We start from the raw sequence: 16,397 nt of genomic DNA, 5'->3' as shown, positions 1-16,397 counted from the left end.
CAGTTCATTGTGAAATAATCCCTTGCTATGTCCTGGACAGTCTTCCCACACCAATTGTACTGGATCTTCCGTGGCTGGTGAAACATAATCCGTTAGTGGATTGCCAAGCCATGGAGATCAATGAATTGGGAAATTACTGGCATGAGAACTGTTTAGATATTTCTCTTTCTACTTTCTCTATGGAAATATTACCTGCTTTTCGGTCTGGTTTTGAGGACGTTTTTTCTTAGAGGGGGTGACAGTAATTGCCTCCTCATTGTGCATATGACTGCTCTATTAACTTGACCCCCAGAGCTAAACTAAAAAAGTCCACACTGTATAATCTGTCTGGCCCTGAGAGAGAAGCCATGAAGGATTTCATAGTGGAAAGTCTGGAGAAGGGAGATAGAGACCCTTTCTTTGTGAAGAAAAAAGATGTCGGTCTACGTCCCTGTTTAGATTTCTGGGAATTAAATCAATTTACCATCCGTGATCCATACCCTCTTCCTCTGATTCCTGATTTGTTCAGCCAGGTTGTAGGAGCTAAGGTATTCTCCAAGTTGATTTTAAGGGGAGCCTACAATTTGGTTAGAATCAGAGAAGGGGACAAATGGAAAACAGCATTCAATACCCCTGAAGGGCATTTCGAGAGTCTGGTTATGCCTTTCGGGTTCACCAATGCACCTGCGGTATTCCAGCATTTCATAAATTATATTTTCCATCATTTGGTGTGGAGGTTTGTGGTGGTCTATCTGGACGATATTTTGGTTTACTCATCTGATATTGAGACACATCGGGAGCGTGTTAAACAGGTGCTCCAGACATTAAGGGATAACAAACCTCATGCCAATCTGGAAAAATGTGTTTTCGCTCTTCAGGAGGTGCAGTTTTTGGGGTACTTGTTGTCACCATCGAGTTTTTGGATGGATCTGGAAAAGATCCGTGCAGTCCTTGATTGGGACCATCCCGAGAATCTGAAGGCTCTACAGGGTTTCCTGGGCTTTGCTAATTTTTACCGAAAATTCTTCCAAAATTACACAGTAATTGTGAAACCCCTTACTGACATGACTAAGAAGGAGTTTGATTTTTCCAAATGGTCGGATGCTTCCCTCCAGGCTTTTTCTTCCTTAAAGAATAATTTTGCTATTGCACCTATACTCAGTCAACCCGATGTTTCCCAGCTCTTTATTGTGGAAGTTGATGCGTTGTATGTGGGGTTTAGGGCTGTGTTGTCTCAGGGTCCGTCCCCTGGTAAATGGCATCCATGCGCCTTCTTTTCTAAAAAATTGTCTTAGGGGGAGAGAAATTATGACGTGGGTAATAGGGAACTTTTGGCAATCAAATTGGCATTCGAAGAATGGCGACATTGATTGGAGGGGGCTGTCCATCCTCTTACTGTTATTACTGACCATAAGAACCTGTCATATCTCCAGTCAGTTAAACGTCTCAACCCTAGGCAAGCCAGATGGTCCCTGTTTTTTACTTGGTTCAATTTTGTTTCACTTTTCGTCCAGGGGTCAAAAGTGTCAAGGTTGATGCTTTGTTCCCGAGCTGCCCTGGTGGTGGTGACTATGAGAACCCTACCCCTCTATTACAGAAGGGGGTAGTCATTTCGGCATTACAATGGGGAATAAAAGTATTTAGTCAGCCACCAATTGTGCAAGTTCTCCCACTTAAAAGATGAGAGAGGCCTGTAATTGACATCATAGGTAGACCTCAACTATGAGAGACAAAATGAGAAAACAAATCCTAAAAATCACATTGTCTGGTTTGGAAAGAATTTTATTTCAAATTTTGGTGGAAAATAAGTATTTGGTCACCTACAAACAAGCAATATATCTGGCTCTCACAGACCTGTAACTTCTTCTTTAAGAGGCTCCTAGGTCCTCCACTCATTACCTGTAGTACTGGAACCTGTTTGAACTTGTTATCAGTATGAAAGACACCTTTCTGCAGCCTCAAACAATCACACTCCAAACTCCACTATGATGAAGATCAAAGAGCTGTCTATGGACACTAGAAACAAAATTGTAGCCCTGCACCAGGCTGAGAAGACTGAATCTGCAATAGGCAAGCAGCATGGTGTGAAGAAATCAACTTTGGGAGCAATAATTAGAAAATGGAAGACATACAAGACCACTGATAATCTCCCTCGATCTGGGGCTCCACACAAGATCTCACCCTGTGGGGTCAAAATGATCTCAAGAATGGTGAGCAAAAATCCCAGAACCACACAGGGGGACCTAGTGAATGACCTGCAGAGAGCTGGGACCAACATTACACAGGCTGCCATCAGTAACACACTATGCCACCAGGGACTCAAATCCTGCAGTGCCAGACGTGTCCCCCTGCTTAAGCCATTACTTGTCTGGGTCCATCTGAAGTTTGCTAGAGAGCATTTGGATGATTCAGAAGAGTATTGGATGAATGTAATATGGTCAGAGGAAACCAAAGTAGAACTGTTTGGTAGAGACACAACTCATCGTGTTTGGAGGAGAAAGAATGCTGAGTTGCATTCAAAGAACACCAAACCTACTGTGAAGCATGGGGGTGGTAACATCATGCTTTGGGGCTGTTTCTCTGCCAAGAGACCAGGATGACTGATCGATGTACAGTACAGACCAAAAGTTTGGACACACCTTCTCATTTAAAGATTTTTCTGTATTTTCATGACTTTGAAAATTGTACATTCACACTGAAGGCATCAAAATATGAATTAACACATGTGGAATTATATACTTATCAAAAAAGTGAGAAACAACTGAAAATATGTCTTATATTCTAGGTTCTTCAAAGTAGCCACCTTTTGCTTTGATGACTGCTTTGCACACTCTTGGCATTCTCTTGATGAGCTTCAAGAGGTAGTCACCGGAAATGTTTTTTACTTCACAGGTGTGCCCTGTCAGGTTTAATAAGTGGGATTTCTTGCCTTAAAATTGGGGTTGGGGCCATCAGTTGTGTTGTGCAGAAGTTAGGTGGATACACAGCTGATAGTCCTACTGAATAGACTGTTAGAATTTGTATTATGGCAAGAAAAAAGCAGCTAAGTAAAGAAAAACGAGTGGCCATCATTAATTTAAGAAATGAAGGTCAGTCAGTCCGAAAAATTGAGCAAATTTTGAATGTGTTCCCAAGTGCAGTTGCAAAAACCATCAAGCGCTACAAAGAAACTGGCTCACATGAGGACCGCCCCAGGAAAGGAAGACCAAGAGTCACCTCTGCTTCTGAGGATGTTTATCCGAGTCACCAGCCTCAGAAATCGCAGGTTAACAGCAGCTCAGATTAGAGACCAGGTCAATGCCACACAGAGTTCTAGTAGTAGACACATCTCTACAACAACTGTTAAGAGGAGACTTTGTGCAGCAGGCCTTCATGGTAAAATAGCTGCTAGGAAACCACTGCTAAGGACAGGCAACAAGCAGAAGAGACTTGTTTGAGCTAAAGAACACAAGGAATGGACATTAGACCAGTGGAAATCTGTGCTTTGGTCTGATGAGTCCAAATTTGAGATCTTTGGTTCCAACCACCGTGTCTTTGTGCAACGCAGAAAAGGTGAACGGATGGACTCTACATGCTTGGTTCCCACCGTGAAGCATGGAGGAGGAGGTGTGATGGTGTGGGGGTTCTCTGCTGCTGACACTGTTGGGGATTTATTCAAAATTGAAGGCATACTGAACCAGCATGGCTACCACAGTATTTTGTAGTGGCAAGCTATTCCATCCGGTTTGCGTTTAGTTGGACCATCATTTATTTTTCAACAGGACAATGACCCCAAACACACCTCCAGGCTGTGTAAGGGCTATTTGACCAAGAAGGAGAGTGATGGGGTGCTACGCCAGATGACCTGGCCTCCACAGTCACCAGACCTGAACCCAATCAAGATGGTTTGGGGTGAACTGGACCGCAGAGTGAAGGCAAAAGGGCCAACAAGTGCTACGCATCTCTAGTAACTCCTTCAAGATTGTTGGAAGACCATTTCCGGTGACTACCTCTTGAAGCTCATCAAGAGAATGCCAAGAGTGTGCAAAGCAGTCATCAAAGCAAAAGGTGGCTACTTTGAATAACCTAGAATATAAGACATATTTTCAGTTGTTTCACACTTTTTTGGTAAGTATATAATTCCACATGTGTTAATTCATAGTTTTGATGCCTTCAGTGTGAATGTACAATTTTCAAAGTCATGAAAATACAGAAAAATCTTTAAATGAGAAGGTGTGTCCAAACTTTTGGTCTGTACTGTACATGAAAGAATGAATAGGGCCATGTATCCTGAGATTTTGAGTGCAAACCTCCTTCCATCAGCAAGGACATTGAAGATGAAACGTGGCTGGGTCTTTCAGCATGACAATAATCCCAAGCACACCACCAGGGCAACGAAGGAGTGGCTTCGCAAGAAGCATTTCAAGGTCCTGGAGTGGCCTAGCCAGTCTCAAGATCTAAACCCTATAGAAAACCTTTGGAGGCAGTTGAAAGTCCGTGTTGCCCAGCGACAGCCCCAAAACATCACTGCTCTAGAGGAGATCAGCATGGAGGAATGAGCCAACATACCAGCAACAGTGTGTGCCAACCTTGTCAAGAATTACAGAAAACGTTTGACCTCTGTCATTGCCAACAAAGGATATATAACAAAGTATTGAGATGAACTTTTGTAGGTGACCAAATACTTATTTTCCATCAAAATTTGAAAAAAAAAATCTTTACAAATCAGACAATGTGATTTTCAGGATTTGTTTTCTCATTTTGTCTCTCATCATAGTTGAGGTCTACCTATGATGTCAATTACCGGCCTCTCTCTTCTTTTTAAGTGGGAGAACTTGCCCAATTGGTGGCTGACTAAATACCTTTTTTCCCCACTGTATATCCTGAACTGGAGGGTGAGGTGTTGGAGGTTTATGGAGACGCCCCTGCTCCTGCCCTACAGGAAGGTTATTTGTACCATCCAATCTGTGCTGTAAGATTATTAAAGAACATTATAACTCTGTGCTTGCTGGTCATCCAGGAGGTAAGGCAACCGCAGACCTCCTCTCTCGTCGTTTTTGGTGGCCAGGGTTGCATCGGGATATGATTGAACACGTATCTGCTTGTAGTATTTGCGCGCATTCTAAGGTTTTGCATACCTGTCAGTCTGGTACTCTCCTTCTGCTGCCTATCCCTAATAGATCATGGACACACTTATCCATGGATTTTATTACTGACCTACTGATTTCAGCGAGCAAAACGGTGGTTTTGGTGGTTGTAGATAGGTTTAGTAAAATGCTTCACATCGTCGCATTACCTGCACTTCCTAATGCCAAGACACTGGCTCAGGTGTTCATAAATGAGATTGTGAAGCTTCACTGGATTCCCTCCAATGTGGTGTCAGATTTGGGGAACCAGTTTGTTTCCAAGTTCAGCAAGGCATTCTGTTCTCGGCTGGGGGTGCAGCTGTCCTTCTCCTCTGCCTTCCACCCTCAGTCGAATGGACAGACTGAGCGTGTTAATCAGAATTTGGAGACATACCTCAGGTGTTTCGTTTCCGAAATTTAGGAGGATTGGGCATCCTACTTACCGCTGGCAGAATTTGCCATTAATAATAATCGACAAGAATCAACTGGCAGGTCACCATTCTTCGGTGCATACGGTTACCACACATAATTTGGTACCTTTACTGGGGGAGAAGCTTCGGGAGTTTCTGAGGTGGAAAGGTCTCTCTTCAGTGTGGCGGGGTGTTCTCAGTAATTGAAAGATCATGGGAGACAGGTATAAACGTATGGCTGACAGAAAACGCTTGCCAGGTCCGGACCTGAATGTGAATGACTTTGTGTTGTTGTCTACCAGGAATATAAGATTGAAAGTTCCTTCTTGGAAGCTGGGACCAAGGTTTATTGGTCCCTATAAAATAACCGCCCTCATTAACCCAGCAACGTTTTGTCTTGAACTTCCTCAGGCCATTAACGTCCACAAAGTGTTCCATAGGTTCTTACTCAAGAAGTATGTGGGACCTCTTGAACCCTCACTTCTACCACCTCCCCCAGTAATGGTTAAAGGTAATCCGGAGTGGCAGATTTTGAGGATTGTAGAGTCTCATCTCCAATGTCGTTCTCTTGAATACTTGGTGCACTGGAAGGGCTATGGTCCAGAAGAAAGGATGTGGGTTTCAGCATCAGAGGTGAATGCTCCCAGGTTGGTTCATTCATTTTCCACCTCTTATCCTGAGAAACCTAGTCTTGAGTGTCCGGAGGCCATTCGTAGAGGGGGGGTACTTTCACGGGTGTGTCCAAAGTGACAGACAGTAACCCTGCAGTTAGTTGCAGGAGACCTCTTTGTTTGGCATTACAGACAACTTCTTAGAAGCTGTCTCTCTAGGACCCAGCGGCTACCTTCCTCTGGCTAATTAATACCCTGACCTGGTTGTATAAATAACTGCTGTGTACCAGAGGGAGGTGCTGGCGATACTCACATTTACCCCTTGTGAATGCTTAGAGCAAGTGCATTACTTCTTCGTCTCTGGAGTCAATTAAAAGCTAAGCTATCTTCCCTTGTATGTTCCCCCTTTGTTGAGGGTGAGGTTCGCGTGCGGCGATTGGTGAAGAACCAATATAGGGACGTTAGTGGAGACAGAGTAATATCAGATTAACCTAGGAGGTCTCCACTTCCCCCTTTTCCTAGTGTTTGGGCCCCCTTTACCTCTTCCCTTTGAGTTGCACTATTGTTTCCCACACCTTGCGTGACAGCACCATGTTGGTACTGTTTATCAGGGTCAGTATGTTGGTTCTGTTTATCAGGGTCAGTATGTTGGTGCTGTTTATCAGGGTCAGTATGTTGGTACTGTTTATCAGGGGCACTATGTTGGTGCTGTCTATCAGGGTCAGCATGTTGGTACAGTTTATCAGGGGCACTAGGTTGGTTCTGTTTATCAGGGGCACTATGTTGGTGCTGTTTATCAGAGGCACTATGTTGATGCTGTATATCAGGGGCAATATGTTGGTACTGTTTATCAGGGACACTATGTTTTTACTGTTTATCAGGGGCACTATGTTGGTACAGTTTATCATGGTCAGTATGTTTGTACTGTTTATCAGGGGCACTGTTGGTGCTGTTTATTTGAGAGCATTCTGTTGTTGGTTTTATTAGTTAGGGCCATACCATTTGGGTACTGTTTATTAGGGAGCACTTTGTTGCCATTTTTTTTTGGCAGGGGGCTCTTTGTTGTCTCTAACGGAGACTATGTATTGGTGCCTTTTATCAGTGAGCACTCTGTTGTCACTGCTTATTTGGTGTTTACTTAGGGAGCACTCTGTTGTAACTTTTCATGAGGAACACGCTACTTTTACTGTTTAATCCATTTCTGTACTAATACGCCCCACGCCATCACCCCCGGTTCAGTGAACCCGCACTGAACCGTGCACATGTCAGCTGATCTGTACAGCTGACATGTGCCCACAACAGTCACGGGTGGAATCGTGATCCACCCGTGGCTGTTAACCAGTTAAATGTCGCTGTCAATCTCTGACAGCGGCATTTAACAGCGCCTCGCCGGAAGCGCGTCACTTACCTCGCCCATCGGTGACCCCGTCACGTGATCGCGGGTCATCGATGGGTGATCATGACCACCCTGGGTCTGCAGCAGACCCCAGTGGTTGTCATGTAAAGATCGCTATGAGCTCCACCTAGTGGTCGGTGCTCATGGCACAGGAGCATTTCTGCTACATAGAGGTGATCTGTTCATCACCTCTATGTAGCAGAGGCAATCAGACAGTTGCTGCTTCTACTCTCCTATAGAGACTATTGAAGCATGCAAAAAGTGTAACGAAAATGTTTTTCAAAATATTAAAAAATTAAAAATAAATAAAAGTTTAAATCACCCCTCTTTTGCCCCATTCAAAATAAAATAATAAAAAATAAAGCCCACATACCTATATTTGGTATCGCCGCGTTCAGAATCAGCCGATCTATCAACATAAAAAAAGAATGAATCTGACTGGTAAATAGCGTAATGAGAAAGAAATTCCAAACGCCAGAATTAAGGTTTTTTGGTCGACACAACATTGCAATAAAATGCAAAAACGGGCGATAAAAACATTGTATCTACCCCAAAATAGTATCAATAAAAACGTTAGCCCAGCGCCCAAAAAATAGTCCCTCACCCGGCCCCAGATCCCAAAAAATGGAGACGCTACGGGTCTCGGAAAATGGTGCCATTTTTTAAAAACATTTTTTTAGCAAACTTTGGATTTTTTTTTTCACCACTTAACTAAAAAAGAACCTATACATTTTTGGTGTCTACTAACTCGTAATGACCTGGAGAATAATAAAGACAGGTCAGTTTTAGCATCCAGTGAACGTGGAAAGAAAAATAAGCAAAATACCACTGTGGAATAGCATTTTTTTTGCAATTTCATCGCACTTGGAATTTTTTTTCCGTTTTCCAGTACACAATATGGTAAAACTAGTAATGGCGTTTAAAAGTACAACTCATCCCACAAAAAATAAGCCCTCACATGGCCATATTTCCCAAAAAATAAAAACACTATGGCTCTGGGAACAAGGGGAGCAAAAAACCAAAATGCAAAAACGGAAAATCCCAAGGTAGCAAAGGGGTTAAAGGGGACCAGGTTTTTTCAATATAAAGCACGGCAATCATCATTAGTATTTTTTACAGATTTCTGGTGTGCTGTATGTATGTCCTCAATCCCCTCTGCATAGCACATAAAAGACCTTTTATTATGCGCAAAGACGGCGCCATCTGGCCCATTGGGCATCTGTAGTCTTGATCCGGTGCCTTCTCTCTTCCTACAATCGCTGTCCTCTTTCTCTGCTTCATGTAGATGACACGAAGTACAATATATCCCAATTGCGCTCCTGCACATCCATACTGTAGTGTACATGCGTCGACTTTACTTCATCGGCACTCTGTGGCTTTTCCTGGCGCATGTGCATGACAGTACTTTGTTCTGCCCTCTGCAAGGCAGAAAAGTGCACCTACATAGGGTGCAATTGTGTTCCCTTTATTGGTACTGTTTATTATTGAGCCCTCTGTTGGTACTGTTCTTCAGTGGCACTCAGGTGGCACCGTTTATCAGTGACTCTGTTGGTTTTATTTGCCAGGGAGCACTTGGTTAGGAATGCTTATGAGAGGACACTCTGCTTGTACTGTTCATTAGGGAGCACTTTGTTGATGGTGTATTGTAAGGACACTCTAATAGTACTGTTTTATTACTGTTTATTGGAGGTCAATCGGTTGGCACTCTCTATTGTGGGCACAATCCGTTGATATCATTAATCAGGTAGGATTCTGGTGGCACTGTATATCAGGGGTGGCATTTTGTAACTACTCTTTGTTGGGTTCACTCTGTAGGCACCTATCATCAGAGAGCACTCTGTTGGTACTGTTTATTGGGTTCACTCTGTAGGCACCTATTATCAGAGAGCACTCTGTTGGTACTGTTTATTGGGTTCACTTTGTAGGTACCTATTATCAGAGAGCACTCTGTTGGTATAATTTATTGGGGCCATACTTTTTAATCATGGAGCACTCTCTTGGTACTCTTAATAGGGGAGTACTCAGTTGACACTGTCTATTAGGAATGACTTGTTGGTGACATTTATCAGGGAGAACTCTGTTGGCACTACTGTCCCACAGTGTGGGAAAGACCAAATGCAACAAGAAGGGATGAGGGGAAGGAAGCCCAGACACTAGGGAAAAGGGGAGTCGAGTACCCAAGGCAGATCTAATAGCACCCTGCCTACCCTACGGTTCCTAAATTGGTTCCACACCAATCACCAAGCAGGAAACATAAGCCCTGTATATCCCTAGCGTTACGCCCTACATAGGGAGAGGGGTGAGCACTGGTCAGTCCCCACTATATACTAAAGACAACAAGGGAGACAAACGAAGGGGGGAAAACTTAGCTTGAGCAGACATCAGAGGGATAACACCAAATGTACTCCAAGGGCACCAGAGAGGAAGCTAGCGACTGCTATAGCTCCAAGTCTTCACAAGGGAAAATGAGAATATCACCGGCAACTTTCTGAAGCAGACTGAGAGTATATAAACATACAGACCAGGGTGTGTCAATCAGTGCAGGAGGGAGGTTGCTGCTGGGTCCAAAAGTCAGAAAGATTAAGAAGGCATCTGAAATGCCAAACAAAGTGATCTTCTGCAGCCAGCTGCAGAGCGTACTGTCTGTTACATCTGACACACCTGTGACAACTACTTATTGGGTGAAACTATGCTAGCACTATTTATTAGGGAGCTCTCTGTTGGCACAGCGTATTGGGTGGCACTTTGTAAGCATTGTTTATCAGGGAGTACTTTGCTGGTACTATTTTTGAGAATGCTATGTTGGTACTGTTCATCAGGGAGCACTCTATTTTTGCTGTTTATTACAGAGCACTTTGTTGGCAATCTTTATCAAGGAGCTATCTGTTGAAAATGTTTATATGGAACTCTCATTGTTTATTATGGGCATTTTTGGTTCAGTTTATTGAGGAGCACTCTAATGTTTATTAGGAAATACTCTCTTAGCACTGTTCCATTAGAAAGAGCACTCTGTTGGTACTGTGTATCGGGGGCATTTACTCTTTATATGGAACTCTCATGGCAAAAAGCATTTTTTGGAGCTCTTTGATGGTAAGTTTAGTATGTTACTTGGAGGAATTTTTTTGTGTAAATCACTTTGCTGGCGCTGATCATATGGGATATTCTAGTAGTATTCAGTATTGTTTATTATGTATTTTTTCATGAAGATCACAATACTGGCATTGTTTTTGTGGACATTATGCATTATTATTGTTAGAGGAAGGAGGATAATATGCTGGCACAGCTAATAAAGTCTCTATGGGGGTCATTATAGTATGTAAACAATTTTTTTGGAGGGGTAACTTAAAAAAATCACTTTTTACTGTAAAATCCAACTGCAATAGCAGGTCTTTTTTCTTGCAAATTACCGATTAAAAGATCTATAAAAATACATGATATCCTGCGAAAAGAACTTTTTCTGAGGAAGGAGTAACAGAATACTCTGAAGAGCCACCTAGTGGTGGAAATACAATGCATAACCTTCTTATTTCTTTTTTCGAATTTTTCACAGTCCGAAAAAAACAATAAATATTTTAAATAACTGTATCATAACTTCAACTGTTAGGAAATGAGAAATACAATATTGGTTTATATATTTTCTGTCTGATACAAGAATGTATGATCACAAATGGAACAAGCTAACCACCAAAATTTGAGTCTATATCTACAGTCATCCACATGTTCATCACGGGTCTTTGTTTCCTTCTTAGATCTGCCATGGACCTGAGACATGCTTTATTCATCGCCTTCATACTGAAAGGTATCCAGCTTCATATTTTTTACCTACTTCAAAGAAGTAAAATTCCTTAAAGGGGACAGCTCATTTTTTTAAAATGGGTAAAAATGGGAAGTGCTTGTAGAAATATGCAAGTTTGCAATTTAGTTATTATTAAAAAAAAAACAGATGGATTTTTAATTTTATTGTTTATTGCTCATTGCATATGTTACCAGACACCACTCCATTCTATCAGCAATGACTGTTATGCTAGATGAGCCTTGCAGTGCTTACAAGCACTTTGCTATAGAGATTGCATGTGCTGCTCTGAACCTGTATGTGTACAGCTTCAGTGTCATTGCGTTGCAATGATGCTGCAGAGCATGGAAGAGCGCACAGGTCAGGCCAGCGATGCAACCATGCCACTGGTCTGAACATTAAATGATCAGGAATGAACCCTGCCCTTTTGCCCTGGCAAGCAAAAGCCAGGATTCAGACATGCCCTGGCAAGCAGAAGCCAGGATGCCGTTCCCTGGCAAGCAGACGCCAGGATGCAGAATAACCCTGGCAAGCAAAAGCCAGGATGCAGACGTGCCCTGGCAAGCAGAAGCCAGGAAGACATGAGGCAGATAAGTGATGCATTCCTAAAGATGTGATGAACCTTTTATAGGAGTATACAACCAATAAATATGGGTTGTCTTATGAGGGTAATCCCTTGTCTTAAGTCCTATTATTCACATCTATGGTTTGGTTTCCCATTCTAAAATGAAAGATCAGCTATGTGGTTTGAATGGATAGTGACAGATTGATGGAGGTTCCAGGGCCAATCAGGCATTGGGCTCCTACCAAATTTGCAATAAAAAGTTTTTTACCCAACTTTCTTTGGCTTTGGAGCAGGAAAAGTACTTAGTTATGCTGCAACATTAGAATTGGTGATGAGTCTCAACTCCAAAAGCTGTCATTTGTCCATGGAGGATCAGAGCCAAAGTCATCCCATTTTTATGATGAGTGATGTTACCACTGACTAGAGCTTCATCAATTAATGTTTCATGAGATATTCTGGCATGTTTGTAATCCTCAACAATCCCTTTCTTAACAACTTGATGATTAAAATAAAAAGTAATGATATAAGGTAACCAAGTGTAAAATATACTTTATTTTTGTAATTGTTTGCAATATTTTTTTCTTCTTTTCAAGGTATTCAGTACAGTTCAGCACAGTATGACTTTGATGTTCCCACAAAACTTTGGGCAATGAAAAACTCTTGTGTTGTTATCCCCTGCAGTTATAAATACTCAGATCCTAAACGACCAAGTGAAATAATTACAGGAATATGGTACAGCTACATTGATGAAGAAAGCAATAAGAATACACAATTTATTAATAGTCGAACTCCTGTGATTCACACGTCTTTCATAGGAGACTTAGGCAGTGGTAACTGCTCCATAAAAATCCATAAAGTCCAGCATGAAAACTCAAAGATCTACAGATTTCGGGTAGAAATGGAAAATTTTCTCTACTCATACTATCCTTCTGTCTTGCTGAATATTTCAGGTAAATTATTATTTTTATGGAATTTTCAAGATGCTCTTATATAATGGAAATCTGTCAGCAAGTTTTTGTTATGTAATCTGAGAGTTGCAAAAATAAAGGGGCAGAGTTTCTGATTTAATCAATGTATCACTTACTGGACTGCTTTGTGCCATTTTGATAGAATCCCTGTTGAGCTCTTTATAACCCCCGCCCACACCCCTGATTGGAAGCTTCCAGTGTACAGTGTCAGCAAGCTGCCAATCAGTGTGAGGGGTGGGGTACACAGATTAGCTGGACTGTCTGGCACAGGACACCTAGTCAGTCAGTGATAATTTCCTGCTGATAAAACATTGATTGTATTAAAACATTAAAACTACAGCAAACTGCTGAACAAGTGACACATTCCTGTAATCAGACTTTCTGCCTCTATGTTAAGCTGCACAATTCTTCATTAAAGGGGTGACTAAGTTTAGGAAACCCTCCTTAATCAGTGAGAACCTCTTTATGTTTGACAACTGTTGGCATCTACACTGTTGGAATTCAACATTCGGCCATTTAATTCATTAGACACATTCCATGCTTCCAAGCTGGAAAAAACTCTTCAAGATAATTTTATTTTGGACCTCCATAATCCACATACATCTATGTGTGCTCCAACCTAAATAAGGGTTTGTCAAACCAATAAACCCCTTTAATTCTCATTATGACTTTGCACTTTATGCATTTATTTCCACAGAACTGTACTGCAGGAGTCAACGTTCGAAGCAATCAAATAATCAAATATGCCCAAATGCTAAACAATCAAATATTATATTAGTATATAGAATTATGTAGGTTATAATCCTCTTCTATTTAGTTATTCTGAGTCCACCATCTTAATTACAACTTATCGGAAGAGGTTAAACTACTCTAGGGTTTTACTCGTTATTATGCAGCTGGTAATGTTCACAGAAGCAATGCAGTTTAGTCCAAAAATGTAGGTTTTATGAAGCCCAAAACTTTTGTTGGCTTCATAAAACCTGTAGTGGTTTAAAAAACAGCTTGTTCTGAGCACAAAGGTATAACATTAAATAAACAGTACATATGACAGTAGGTAACAAATACCAGGGTGGGCTCACCCATCCTGATTAGTGTCCACACTTCTTTAGACTCTGGCTTCAGACTACATCAACACAAGATGTCTTTCTACTTCTACTCCCAGACAAGGAATGAAGCAGCTAAGACATCATAAATAGACTGTAGTGTTGAGCGAGCACTAAAATGCTCGGGTGCTCGAAGCTCGGGCCGAGCTCGTCGTGATACTCGGGTGCTCGACCCGAGCAACGAGCCCAATGTTAGTCTATGGGAGACCCGAGCATTTTTGCGGCGGCACCCCCGGCAGTCTGTAGAAAGCCTAAAAAGTGCCCAAACGATAGTGACAATGCTCAAATGACATGGGGACAGCATGGGCATCGTCCCAGGAAGCATTTCTGACCCCCAGGTCACTGCTGTCAACAACGTGGTCAGAGGTATTAAGCCACTTTTACAGGCTCACAATAAAACGTTCAAAAACGAAACTGAAACGGTTTTCCTGTGTAATATGTTAAGGAACTTCCTTTCCAGGGTAAAGACTTGTGTATAAGGTAAAATAAATAACCAAAAACAAAAATACTCCTCCACACCTTGGGCTATGTTCACAAGTAGCATTTTTTATGCGTTTTTACACTTTTGTATTGCTTTCAACTGTGACAAATGCATTCACCGAGAAATGTCATTTTAACATTTTACAATGTTATCTGGCCATGTACTGTGTGACACATGCATAGTGCTGAAAAGACATGGGAACAGCATGGGGAAGACCCCTGGAAGCATTTCTGACACCCAGGTCACTGCCTAAAAGTGTGCCCATCAGAAGTGATCCTTTCCGTATCAGAAGATGCAGACTTGCAACTATCCCTGTGCAAGTCCTTGTCCCAGGGCAGTGTTCAATTGTACCTCCCCCGTTCCTTGCAATGCAAGCGTAAGTGTGCAACATGCCACCCACCCCCAGGCTGCAATACCAGCATTGGACGAGCCCACCAGAGAACCAGACTCCTCCGGTGGGCCCTGGCTTCCCCATCAGGGGAGTTGAGAGTGCCAAGGTGAGGACCATGATAATGATGATAGAAGTTAGCATCTGCTTTGCTTTCTTGGAATGCCAGCATAAGTGTGCAACCTGCAACCCACCCACCTCCAGGCTGCAATACCATACTGCTAGCTTGCTTGCACTTGAAATGGGGCCTTTTAGTTTGGAAGAGGCCGAAGCTGGCCACTTCCTCATGGCTTCTTCGGCAGCGAGGTATCCATACTCAGTCCCCAGCCGCTCGGTGGCCGGGTGTCCACGCTCGGTCGCCAGCCACCTGGGGGCGGCCGGGTGTCGATAAACGGTCCCCAGCCGCCCCTATTTCTCCTTGGAACATCCCCCCACACACTTTTCTTAGCCCAGCCTGCTTTAGGGCAGCATTGGACGAGCCCACCAGAGAACCAGACTCCTCCGGTGGGCCCTGGCTTCTCCATCAGGGGAGTTGAGAGTGCCAAGGTGAGGAGCATGATGATGATGATAGAAGTTAGTATCTGCTTTGTTTTCTTGGAATTCAAGCGCATGTATGTAGTAGCGGCTAGGCCTGAGGTGGTCAGCGTTTTGGCGCATATCCGACCTCCTCCGAGGATTGCTGGATGTTTTCCTGCTACTATCTCAGTTCTATGAATCCCGTTAAAACAAAGCTTCAGGTGATGAATGAGGGATGAGGTGGTGGCAAACGAGAAAGAGCAGGAGGAACAGGGACCATTCACATCAATATCAGGCCAGTCAACCACACATGTCTAGTAGGATATGTTTCTGTACCAAAAGGAGAAGTTTGGCTACACAGTTATATGGCATGCAGTGAGTGCAATGCCTACCAAAAATTTTGAGTCACTCCAATGCCCCTTCTAAGTGACATGGAGGTCAGAGGGCCTTAACTAAACCGTTTTTTCCATTTATAGCAACTGGGTCTCCTGTGCACTGTTGGCCTAAGCAGTGAATGGAAGGCTTTCCAAAAATTATGAGGAACTGCAATGCACCTTGAAACAGACATGGATTACAGCATGCTAAAAACCTTCTACCCATTTTGGGGAGTGGGTCTCCCTTAGTGTTCGCCTATGCATTGAAAAGCAGACGCTGACTAAAATTAGGAGGAAATGCAATGCCCGTTGGAAGAATGGTGGAGTTCACACTGATATAAAAAGACAATATCAATGCCCCTTGAAAAAGTAGTGGAGGTCGCAGTAGCTTAACAAGACGGTTTTAATGCCCATTGGAAAAGTGGTGGAGGTCTCAGTTGCTTAACTAGATGGTTTAAATGCCCCTTGGAAGAGAAGTGGAGGTCGCAGTAGCTTAATAAGATGGTTTTAATGCCCCTTGGAAAAGACGGGAGGTCGCAGTAGATTAACAAGATGGTTTAAATGCCCCTTGGAAGAGACGTGGACGTCGCAGAAGCTTAACAAGACGGTTTAAATGCCCCTTGGAAGGGACGTGGAGGTCGCAGTAGCTTAACAAGATGGTTTTAATGCCCCTTGGAAGAGACGTGGAGGTAGCAGTAGCTTAACAAG

General features: G+C 42.8%; 1 protein-coding gene across 5 annotated transcripts in view; it reads left to right on the top strand.

Moving 5' to 3' along the window:
* Nucleotides 1-16,397, top strand: part of LOC141173011 (myelin-associated glycoprotein-like) — a 99,249-nt gene that overhangs the window by 16,511 nt on the left and 66,341 nt on the right. For 3 of the 5 annotated variants that reach the window (XM_073657633.1, XM_073657632.1, XM_073657635.1), the window contains exons 2-3: nucleotides 11,251-11,300; nucleotides 12,453-12,809. In XM_073657633.1, the coding sequence (XP_073513734.1) occupies nucleotides 11,258-11,300; nucleotides 12,453-12,809 (400 nt within the window). In that variant the 5' untranslated portion in view covers nucleotides 11,251-11,257. The remainder of the gene's footprint in view (nucleotides 1-11,250; nucleotides 11,301-12,452; nucleotides 12,810-16,397) is intronic. The other 2 variants (XM_073657630.1, XM_073657634.1) reach the window with 1 other exon arrangement.

This window comes from Phyllobates terribilis, unplaced genomic scaffold (assembly GCF_046119375.1).
Source record: "Phyllobates terribilis strain yellow unplaced genomic scaffold, ASM4611937v1 Scaffold_12__6_contigs__length_324123572, whole genome shotgun sequence".
NCBI classification, from domain to species: domain Eukaryota; kingdom Metazoa; phylum Chordata; class Amphibia; order Anura; family Dendrobatidae; genus Phyllobates; species Phyllobates terribilis.
Note: the sequence above shows the minus strand (reverse complement) of the source record. Positions and strands in the feature narration are given on the sequence as shown.